Source organism: Leucoraja erinacea, chromosome 1, assembly GCF_028641065.1.
Source record: "Leucoraja erinacea ecotype New England chromosome 1, Leri_hhj_1, whole genome shotgun sequence".
Lineage (NCBI taxonomy): Eukaryota > Metazoa > Chordata > Chondrichthyes > Rajiformes > Rajidae > Leucoraja > Leucoraja erinaceus.
Window position 1 is genome coordinate 62,229,898 of NC_073377.1, and position 12,357 is coordinate 62,242,254.

The following is a 12,357-nucleotide window of genomic DNA, read 5'->3' on the forward strand; positions in this document are numbered from 1 at the left end:
TCTATGGCAATAATGTCCTTCCTCAGATTTGGAGACCAAAACTGTACGCAATACTCCAGGTGTGGTCTCACCAAGACCCTGTACAACTGCAGTAGAACCTCTCTGCTCCTATACTCAAATCCTTTTGCAATGAAAGCTAACATACCATTCGCTTTCTTTACTGCCTGCTGCACCTGCATGCCTACCTTCAATGACTGGTGTACCATGACACCCACAGGTCTCGCTGCATCTCCCCCTTTCCCAATCGGCCACCATTTAGATAAACATGAAATGATGAAGCTCTGGCAACTACCTTTCAAATGACTGTGGGGGAAAAGCTGGTATTACAGTATTAAGGAATTGGAAATGTTACACTCTGAAAAAAGAGGTGAAAAAGTAAATCAAAAAAGCACTGGTCATCTAGTCTCACGTTATCAGTAGGAAAACCTTTGGAGCCAATAATCCAAAACAAAATTAATTGTCGCTTGGAAGAACAGTGATTAATATCTGACAGCCAACAGGGATTTATTAAGGTCAAATTGTAGCTGGCTAATTTTATTGAGTTCTTCGATGAAGTAACATAAAGATTAATGAAGGCAGAGTTGTTGAATGTATGTTGAATTTCAAAGGAGTTTGATAAAGTATCAAGTAATAACCTTTGAGGAAAACTGAAGCCTTACACTTGCTCAGGTCTTGGGAATATAATTTTGAAATTTGTGGATTCAGGTCACAGAGAGAAGTGTTAAATTGGCAGAAAGATTAAAATTTAATGCCAAGAAGGATGAAGTGACTTCCATTGGAATGAAAGATAAGAAGAGGCAGTGTTAACCGAATGGTGAAATAATGCACAGACATATGTAAGTACATCCACAAAAGCTACTTCCTGCGCCCCCCCACACACATCAGTCTGATAAACTGGAAATGTTTGGCTGTGCCGAACATAATGACAAGATAAGCGAATCTCGTCTGCCTTCACATGAACCATATCACTCCATCCCCAGCATATCCATGTGCCGATCTGAAAACCTCTTAAATACCAATATCATGTCTGTCTCCACCACCACCCTTGGCAGCGGGTTCCCACCACTCACCACCCTCTATTGGGTGGGAGATTGCAACTTCACGTGGTCCGCCCTGTTTCGACGAATGCAATCAACCTGGCGTGCACAATCAAGTAAGGTCAAATAGAACAAGTTGTCCTACAACTTTAGGTTGTGCACGTCATATGCAAGATGAAGACCACCCTCTATGTAAAAAAAAAGCTGCCCCACACATCTCCTTTAATTTTCTCGCCTTTAAGATATGCCCTCTTTGTCCTTTAACTGTTGACTTATTGATTAGCAGACCAAGCTGCACAACCCACAGGAACCATTCCTTGTCCTATTTCCTCTGTAGCCAGCTTCATTTTAATACATATTCATTAATACACTGTTTAATTACTTTTTGTCTGCATTTGTTGTGCCAAAAATAAATGCAATTTGTTTTTTGTTTGTGAGTTAAGTGTGTGCACAGCAAGATGAATATATTTGGCTACGATTGACAGTGATATACTTTATTCCATTTTCAGATGATAGCTAATAAATATAATCAATCAGTAATTAATTTTAAAATGATCGGGCAGTTACAAATAAAATCCAGTACATTTGATTGAGCAATTTAACTTTGCTAATTTGTGCACAGATAATGTTAAGAGGAATCCAATACATTAATATGGGGCCTGGTATCTTGTGTGAGAGTTATGGTAATTATGTGCTATAGACTTGCTCTCCTTGGTGAATGCATGGAAACTATTTAACTGTGGTTTCATTTTGACCTTATCAATCTTTCTTTAATTTGATTTGAAAGTTAAGTTCAGGACTTGAAGTAGACTGTTCTTGGTTATTACAAATGCAAAGACTGGATTTTGTAACTTAATATCTCAATATTCACTTAATTTCCCCTGAGTTCGCGAAGTTGAACTAGACTTTTTTTCATCATTCTAGCTTTTTGTTTCTCAGATAATTAAAATGTTATTAATTTCATTAACATTACATCAGACACAAAATCATTTTTTGTTTAAAAAGCAGTATCCTTATCATCAGTGTTTAATCATCTCTTTGAAAGGAAACTTTAGAGATGGAGCTTTAGAAGATTGCCTTCTTCAAAGTTAATTTGAGGGAGACTTCATTATTCAATATTGTGCTTCTCCAATGTGCTGTATGGTTTAAGCCAATTAATTGGATGCTATCTTAATTGGGAGTGACATTCATTGGCACAGATGAAGCTGCAAGGTCAGATAGCTGCATGCTGCTCAGAATATAGATTTAGCTCTTTTCTTGTACACTGCTTCACTGAATTGAAATTGCCAAACAATTCTCTGCCACAAATTGCTGAATGCCGAAGACTGAATAGAGGTATGCCAAATGGAGTTGGCAAGACAGTCCTTCCCACAAAGCTGAACAAATGGTGTTTTGCTTTTGAACATGGACCTAAACTGGAATAGAGCCCAATTGCACCCACTTCAAGGGTTATCAACATCTGATGGGAAATTTCACCCTAGATTTTCCAACAGAAAGTCTCTCTTATGTGGTGAACATTAGTCGAACATTCAATATTTATCTTTGGTTTGACTTTCAACACCAATAATCTAACCCCAACAACCACCAAAAAGATAGATTTTTTTTCCCTTGCAGAATATCCAACTTTTACAAACCCTTCTGTTGCCTCACTGTTTCTCATATACATTTCTCTACAATGGATCTGAGTCTTTACTTGCGTGCAATTGGACTATTATATCAGAGACACCACAGGCAGCCATTGAGACCATGAGGATGCATTGGAAAGTTTAACACCAGTGCCACATTGTATACTTTGCTGTGTATTACTCTTTTAGAGAGACTGCTAATGTCCACACTTAAATATTTCTTCTATTTCTCCTTCAGCCCACAGAGGCAGGCAGAGCAGCAGGGCGCATTGCTATTTTCTCAGGCTTTCTAAAAGTGCAGGCATTCGTAGACTGCATTCATTGTATGTTATTACTTACATAGAAACATGGAAAATAGGTGCAGGAGTAGGCCATTCGGCCCTTCGAGCCTGCACCGCCATTCAATATGATCATAGCAGATCATCCAACTCAGTATCCCATACCTACCCTCTCTCCATACCCCCTGATCCCCTTAGCCACAAGGGCCACATCTAACTCCCTCTTAAATATAGCCAATTAACTGGCCTCAACTACTTTATGTGGCAGAGAATTCCACAGATTCACCACTCTCTATGTGAAAAAAAAAATTCTCATCTCGGTCCTAAAAGACTTCCCCTTTATCCTTAAACTGTGACTCCTTGTTCTGGACTTCCCCAACATCGGGAACAATCTTCTTGCTTCTAGCCTGTCCAACCCCAGGTGTGGTCTCACCAAGGCCCTGTACTACTGCAGTAGAACCTCCCTGCTCCAATACTCAAATCCTTTTGCTATGAATGCTAACATACCATTCTATTTCTTCACTGCCTGCTTCACCTGCATGCCTCCTTTCAATGACTGGTGTACCATGACACCCAGGTCTCGTTGCATCTCCCCTTTTCCTAATCGGCCACCATTCAGAGAATAGTCTACTTTCCTGTTCTTGCCACCAAAATGGATAACCTCACATTTATCCACATTATACTGCATCTGCCATGCACTTGCCCACTCACCCAACCTATCCAAGTCACCTTGCAATCTCCTAGCATCCTCCTCACAGCTAACACTACCCCCCAGCTACGTGTCATCCGCAAACTTGGAGATGTTGCATTCAATTCCCTTGTCCAAATCATGAATATTTATTGTAAATAGCTGTAAATACTTACAAGGATCTACCAGGCAATTCCTTGCCAGGAACAGCCTGGCTCTCATCCCAGAGATTGTATGTTCCCATTAGCACCAGAAGCATGTTACCTGTGCATAATGTTTTTCGCCAACCTGTCCAGACCACCCTGAGCACACTTTCCCTTCTCGCATCAGTTCTACATCCTTTCATGAAAAATCTTTCATGAGCACACTACAGTAGCTTTAAGAGTTGTGCAGGAAGGAACTGCAGATGATGATTTACACCGAAGATGGACACAAAATGCTGGAGTAACTCAGCAGGCCAGGCATCATCTCTGCATAAAAGGAATTGGTGATGTTTTGAGTCAGAATCCTTCTTCAGACTTCTCCTGAGATGCTCCCTGACCCTCTGAGTTACTCCAGCATTTTGTGCCTCTCTTAGCTGTACGAATTGTGCTCATTGTTTAAAGATTTATGCTCAAGGCATCGTCAAACTATGACATTTCAGGCTGGTAGTCCTCTTCAGACAGACTTGAATCAGTCTGACGAAGGGTCCCGACCTGAAAAGTCACCTATCGATGTTCTTTAGAGATGCTGCTTGACCCGCTGAGTTACTCCAGCACTTTGAGTACCATTTGTGTAAACCTGCATCTGGAGATCCTTGTTACTAAGGTTATTTTGGAAGCCTTCCTCTAGCCTTCATGGAACTTTTAAGAACAGTGTTATGGTGGCATACAGTATTATGGTATTACCGCTTGTAACAATGAGCACATTTGTAGTCTTTTTTTTCACCTGTATTAATTCCAGACTCAAACTACCTTCCAATATTACAATCTGGTTTTAACTGATTATAGATAGATAACTGCTCAAACAATTCCAGTTAAAATATATCTATAAAATTGATTTAGTTGGATTTATCATATAAGGTTGAATTATCATGACTGCAAATTAGAAACTACAGAAAGAAACGGTGGAAACTGAATAATTATAAAATATTTTTGACATGAGTAATAGTCTAAGTGTAATCAAAACCATTGCAATTTATGTCTTGCATCATTGTGGGAGCACAATCCACAGAGGGCTGCTATATATAAGGTTGTGGCTGTTACAGGGAAAGTACTACCTTTTCAAGACAACTGTGAATGTGGAGTAAACATGACATTACTAACTACCACATCCCTTTGCATTTCTCAGGATAAAAATAATGCAAAACATAAGTGAGTAGTGAACAAAATGGAGACTTTCAGTGTTGTTATTTCAGGATAAGAAAAACAAAGGGAAAGTGAAGAATTAATAATTAACAGCATTGAACAATTGAAGGTTGAGGAGAGACCTGCTAGAAATATATATTAAATTATGGGAGGCTTAGATAGTATAGATAGACAGAAACTTTTTTCCCAGAATGGAAATGTTAAAATCTAGACATAGCTTTAAGGTGAGAGGGGCAAAATTTAAAGGAGATGTGAGGGACATGTGTTTTACACACAGGGTGGTGATGCCCCGAACGGGTTGCTGCAGATGGTGGTTGAGGCAGATACGGTAATGGCATTTCAGAGGCTTTTAGATCACCATGTGGAAATGCAGGAAATGGAGGGATATGGCTCACGTGTAGGCAGAAGAGATTAGTTTAACATGGCATTATGTTTGGCATGGACATTGTGGGCTGAACGATCCCTTCCAGTGTTGTACTGTTCTATGTCAATTAACACATGTTTATGCTGTTTTCTGATGTCATGTTTAAATAATCTCAAAACATCTGCACTTGACTTTGATCAAAACACCAAAGTTTTCAACTGCATCTATTAATTTGAATTAGCGAATTAAAATATATGAATATTTTAACATCTTGAATCCATTCTTGTGATGTAGTTTATGACTGCGCTGACACATGAGAACCATGCTATTCCTGATTGCAGTGGTATTCCAACTATACAACTGGAAATAGACACAAAAAGCTGGAGTAACTCAGCGGGTCAGACAGCATTTCTGAAGAAAAGGAATAGGCAATGTTCGGGTTGAGACTCTCCAGCTTTGACTTGAGTTACTCCAGCTTTTTGTGTCAATCTTCGGTTTAAACCAGCATCTGCAGTTCCTTCCTATACAACTGGGAATTTGGAATCAAGGCTGGATAATCCAAACATAACCTTTAGTAAGGCTTATGCAAACCACTTTGATGGCAAATTTTAATACCTCTGATGGAAAAGAAACAAGCTTGAACTATGTGCACTGCCAAACCAGCTAATAATCTCTTTTAAATGTGAGCATTCGGTGAAATGTAAAGGTTATTTCTTACTTTATGAGACCTGCTTTGAAAACAACAGTTTATTTACAATGGTCCTCGACTATTTGTTATTTTAATGCTAGTTAGGATGCCTGACAAAAAATCCAAAAGATTTCTTGGGTAAAATCCAATTAAGGATATTATCTGTTATGATAATTTGTATTGTATTGTTAAAATATGACTTTGACTTTGCTTATAATGTGATGTTAGGTATAAAGTGAGTAATAAAGGATTATTTTCAAATTGAAGGAATAGTATAACCAAATTGCTTAAATGAAACAACTGAATAAATAATTGTAGTAATACATTGCTTGATAAATAATATATAAGTTACAAGCCAATGTTCAAAGATAAGATAAAAGATGCTCTAGATACTCTCCTCCGCTTAGCGGAGCTGGTCCTTATCCACAACAACTTTTCCTTTGACTCAACCCATTTTCTACAAATCCATGGCGTAGCTATTGACACGCACGTGGGCCCCAACTAGGCCTGCCTCAATCCTTGTTCAAGGCGTACCGAGGCCCTATTCCCAAACTCTACCTCTGCTACATTGATGACTGCATTGGTGCCACCTCCTGTACCCATTCAGAACACACTAACCATCCATTTCACCATTAACTTCCATCCAGTACTCAAATTCACCTGGACCATTTCCGACATCAACCTACCATTTCTCGACCTCACTATCTCCATCGCCTATTGACCGACATCTACTACAAACCCGCTGACTCTCTGGATTACACATCTTCCCACCCTGCTTCCTGTAAGGACTCTATCCCCTACTCCCAATTCCGCCGCATCTGCACCCAGGATGAGGTGTTTCAAACCATGGCATCAGAGATGTCCTCATTCTTTAGGGAACGGGGGTTCCCCTCTTCGACAATAGATGAGGCTCTCACCAGGGTCGCCTCTATATCCCGTAGCTCCATTCTCACTCCCCATTCCCCCACTCGTAACAAGGACAGAGTCCCCCTTGTCCTCACCTTCCACACTACCAGCCGTCACATACAACAGATAATCCTCCAACATTTTCGCCACCTCCAACGGGATCCCACCACTGTCCACATCTTCCCATCTCCTCCCCTTTTGGCTTTCCGCAAAGACTGCCCCCTCCATAATTCCATGGTCAATTCGTTCCTTTCCACCAAAATCACCCACTCCCCTGGTATTTTCCCTTGCAACCGCAAGAAATGCTACACTTGTTACTTTACCTCCCCCCTCGACTCCTTCCAAGGACACAAGCAGTCTTTCCAGGTGAGGCAGAGGTTCATCTGCACCTCCTCCAACCTCATCTATTGCATCCACTGTTCTAGGTGCCAACTGCTCTACATCGGTGAGACCAAGTGCAGGCTTGGCTTTCGCTTGGCCCCAACACCTCCGCTCAGTTCGCATTAACCAACCTGATCTCCCAGTGGCTTAACACTTCAACTCCCCCTCCCATTCAGAATCCAACCTTTCTGTCCTGTGCCTCCTCCATGGCCAGAGTGAGTCCCACTGCAAATTGAAGGAGCAGCACGTCATATTTCGCATGGGTAGTTTACACCCCAGCAGTATGAACATTGACCTCCAATTTCAGGTAGTCCTTGCTTTCTCCCTCCTTCCTCTCCCCTTCCCAGCTCTCCCACAGCCCATTGTCTCCGCCTGTTCCTTTCTTCTTCCCGCCCCCACCCCGACATCAGTCTGAAGAAGGGTCTCGACACGAAACGTCACCTATTCCTTCGCTCCATAGATGCTGCCATATCCGCTGAGTTTCTCCAGCATTTTTGTCTACCAAAGATAAAAGAATGCTGGCCATGTTTGATTAAGACATAAAAACTGCAGATGAGGGAATCTTGAGTAAAACACAAAGTGCTGAAGCAACTCAGTGGGTCAGGCAGCATTAGTGGAGGGAATGGACAGGGGGGTATTTTGGGTTGGAAACCTACTAAAGTGGGATCCCGGCCCATAATGTCTCTTGTCTGTTCCCTCCATGGATGCTGCCTGACCTGTTGAGTTTCTCCAGCACTTTATGTTGTCATTGTCAAGTTTGTCTTTTTTTTTAATACAGAGACATGAAGCTTCAGAATTTAAAGCAACTCGGACTGCAATGGAAGCTATTGTCAGCATTAGAAATTGTTAAAATATACCTGTGATTCCATGGAAGAGGGAAAGGTTCATGAGTCCATGAGAAACCAAACGAAAAACAATTGATAAGAGATAGGGAAGTTTGGTCAAATTTAAAGATATGAAATTAACTCATAATTCGTATAAAATCAGAGAATTAAGAGATGATAAAAATGTGCTGGTAAGAGACATCAGAAGAGTGTGTTGGATCATGTCATGAATTCCATGTACAAAGATAATTTTATCAAGTTTTTGCAAAAACGGTGGGAATGTGAAATCAACTGCCAAAATGTGCTTGTAATGGCTGCATTTCATTTGTAATAGCTGTCAGCTATATTGAACAGTGGCAAAGGTGAATTGTTCTGATATAATTCTAACAATATAAACATCATGGTTATCTCCTGTGAGATATACAGAGCAGAGACTGAAAAATGACTGTAAAGCACTACAGAAGTACCAGTAAAGCATATTTAATGTGAAGACATTCTGAATAAAGTCTTTGCTAATTCTGTCTCAACTCTGATTAGTCCCAAGATAAATCAAGAGAAAGATTAAAAAAACAGCCGATGGCTGTTTAATCCACTGCATGAAATTATACATTTCTCAATTATGCCATCATCTTGTAAATAATGTGTTGTAAATGATCAGCAAAATATGAATGTAGATGTGAGAACAAAGACAAAACATATTTGAGTTTATTGTGTAAGAAAGAACTGCAGATGCAGGTTTAAACCAAAGATAGACACAAAAAGTTGGAGTAACTCAGTGGGACAGGCAGCATCTCTGGAGAGAAGGGATGGGTGACATTTCGGGTCGAGACCCTTCTTCAGACTGGTTAGGGATAAGGGATACGAGAGATATAAATGGTGATGTGGAGAGATAAAGAAAAATGAGTGAAAGATATGCAAAAAAGTAACAATGATAAAGGAAACAGGCCTTTGTAAGCTGTTTGTAGTGAAATTGAGAAGCCAGTGCGATGTGTGGGGGAGGGATAGAGAGAGAGAGGGAATGCCAGGGCTACCTGAAGTGAGAGAAATCAATATTCATACCACAGCTGCCCAAGCGAAATATGACATGCTGTTCCTCCAATTTGTATTTAGCCTCACTCTCACAATTGAGGAGACTGAGGACAGAAAGGTCTGTGTAGGAATGAGAAGGAGAATTAAAGTGTCCAGCAACTGGCAGATCAGGTTGGTTCAGGTGGGCTGAGCGAAGTTGTTATTGTCATGTGTACAATTACGATGAGGTACAGGTACAATGGAAATCTTGCTTGCTTCAGCATCATGGCACTAGACTAAGACAAACACCAAAACAAAAACATATACTTACAGTTTATTTTTTTAAATTTTAGTTTATTTTAGTTTAGTTTAGTTTATGTAAGGTACAGTGAAATGCTTTTTCCTTACGTGCTGTCCATCCAGTCAGCGGAAAGACTATACATTTTTACAATCAAGCTGCCCACAGTGTACAGATACAAGATAAAGGGATAATGTTTAGTGCAAGATAATGTCTAGAAAAGTTAATTAAAAGATAGTCCGAGGGTCGGCAATAAAGTAGATGGTAGGCCAGGGCTCTTCAGTTGGTGATAGAATGGTTCAGTTTCCTGATAACAGCTGGGAACAAAATGTCACTGAATCTGGAGGTATGCGTTTTCTGACTTCTCTACCTCTTGTCTGATTGGAGAGGGGAAAGAGGGAGTGTGACTCGTCCTTGATTATGCTGGTGGCCTTGCTGAGAGGCAATTACAAATTAAATTCATCACTGCATTTAGATTAGGATAAGAAAAACACCAATAATGATAGATTTAATAAGTGTGGTGCGTACACGGAATCAACTACCAGAAGTACAGGGGAAAGCAGGTATAATTGTGACATTTAAAGAACACTTGGACAGGTACATGGATAGGAAAGGTTTGAAGGGATAAGGCCTGAAGAAGGGTCTGGACCCAAAACATCCTTCTCTCCAGGGATGTTGCCTGTCTGCTGAGTTACGCCAGCATTTTGTGTCTCCAGTATCTTGGAGGGATATGGGTTAGGTGCAGGCAAGTGAGACTAGGTTAGTTAAGCAGTTTGGTTGGCATGGAAGAATTGTGTCGAAGGGCCTCCTTCTGAGCTATCTAGCTCTGTGACTGAGTACAGAAGATTTTATGAATATCATTACAGGTTTTCAGTTGTTTTTAAATTCCACAGGTGTAAATGAAAATGAATAGTTCCAGAAGAGCATTTGAAGATGTTTTACTTTTTGTTACTCTTTGCCAATGAAGCTTCTAAACGACAAAATGTGCTTTATTTTCCTTATCTTATTCCAGGTTCTAATGCTGTAGAGGCCCAGTGCAGAAGATTTGAAGTAAAAGCAGGAGATGGCAAGAAGGTGTTATTTTCTGCAGATGAAAATGAAATTGCTATTGGAGTTGACAAACTGCGGGTAACAGGTAACACTCATTAAAATATAACACAATTCGTTCCTAATTCATCTTTTTATCTTTCATCTTTTCTGCCTTAAAGATTGAAGAACCACACTGTTCAGTTATGCATTGGGAGATGCAGGGATTAATACCATGCCAAAAAATAGTGAAATTGATTAAGAACACTGATATTGATAAGAGCAGAATGCAAACCCTTAGCCGAAGTAATCAACATTTGGTGAACGATTGGTCCTGGCAGGGATCATATGTCATCTCGTTTTTAAATGAGATTGCTCTGAAGCGATTTTCACTCTACTTTCATGTTGAAGCAGTGAGCCATATGATTTAAATTTAATCAGATGTTCCTGAAATAAACATTGGAGTCAATTTTGTATTGACTTTGCATCATTATTATTGTAAGATATGTAAAAAAGAGCCTTCATGCATCAAATTGCTAATAATCTACTCCTAAAATATGATACAATGCTATGTCACTTACTGCAGCAGTTTTTGTTTGATCACCTTTGCTGGTGAGTTTAGTTTAGTTTAGTTTAGTTTATTATATTGTCACGTTGTACCGAGGTACAATGAAAGGCTTTTTTGTTCCATGCGATCCAGTCAGCGATTATAGAAACATAGAAAATAGGTGCAGGTGTAGGCCATTCGGCCCTACGAGCCTGCACCGCCATTCAATATGATCATGGCTGATCATCCAACTCAGTATCCTGTACCTGCCTTCTCTCCATACACCCTGATCCCTTTAGCCACAAGGGCCACATCTAACTCCCTCTTAAATATAGCCAATGAACTGGCCTCAACTACCTTCTGTGGCAGAGAATTCCACAGATTCACCACTTTCTGTGTGAAAAATGATTTTCTCATCTTGGTCCTAAAATACTTCTCCCTTATCCTTAAACTGTGACCTCTTGTTCTGGACTTCCCCAACATCGGGAATAATCTTCCTGCATCTAGCCTGTCCAACCCCTTAAGAATTTTGTAACTTTCAATAAGATCCCCCTTCAATCTTCTAAATTCTAGCGAGTACAAGCCGAGTCTATCCAGTGTTTCTTCATATGAAAGTCCTGCCATCCCAGGAATCAGTCTGGCGAACCTTCTCTGTACTCCCTCTATGGCAAGAATGTCTTTCCTCGGATTAGGAGACCAAAAACTGTACACAATACTCCAGGTGTGGTCTCACCAAGACCCTGTACAACTGCAGTAGAACCTCCCTGCTCTTAAACTCAAATCCTTTTGCTTATAATCCTGCTCTTATAATCAAATCCTTTTGATTATATATGACCATACATGATTATAATCAAGCCGTTCACAGTGTACAGATCCAGGATAAAGTTTATAACATTTAGTGCGATAAAGTCTGAATAAAGATGTTAAAATTGCCTCTCTACCTTAAATATAAACAGAATAGGCTGGAGCTGGTCAAGAGATAAGCCAACAACTGAGGAAAGTGAACCAGTCAGGTCAAGTTTAATATCAATGAGCATTTGTGGGAAGAATTCTGGTGAAGAACATCAACCAGTTTCTCCACCCAGAGATGCTGCCGACCTGCTGAGCATTTCCAGAGTTTCCAGATCCTATTTCAGATTTCTGGGCGAGGTGGTGTTAACCTGATGAATTGTTTACAATGTACCTCCAATTGGCACTTCACCAAGCCAGAGATGTTCACTGGGCTTAATGATGAATCCAGCAGAGGAATGGGAAGTTAAAGTCACTGGTATCTGAACCTGCACAGATATCCCAGTAGTGTAGAGATATGGGCCTGCTGATTCCCTAGGGAACAACCAATAC

General features: G+C 40.3%; 1 protein-coding gene across 1 annotated transcript in view; it reads left to right on the top strand.

Annotated features, from left to right (window-relative positions):
• The window catches only part of LOC129697235 (zeta-sarcoglycan), an 877,180-nt gene that overhangs the window by 777,002 nt on the left and 87,821 nt on the right, over positions 1–12,357 (top strand). Inside the window, exon 5 of the mRNA XM_055635588.1 lies at positions 10,456–10,578. Coding sequence (XP_055491563.1) covers positions 10,456–10,578 — 123 coding nt within the window. The remainder of the gene's footprint in view (positions 1–10,455; positions 10,579–12,357) is intronic.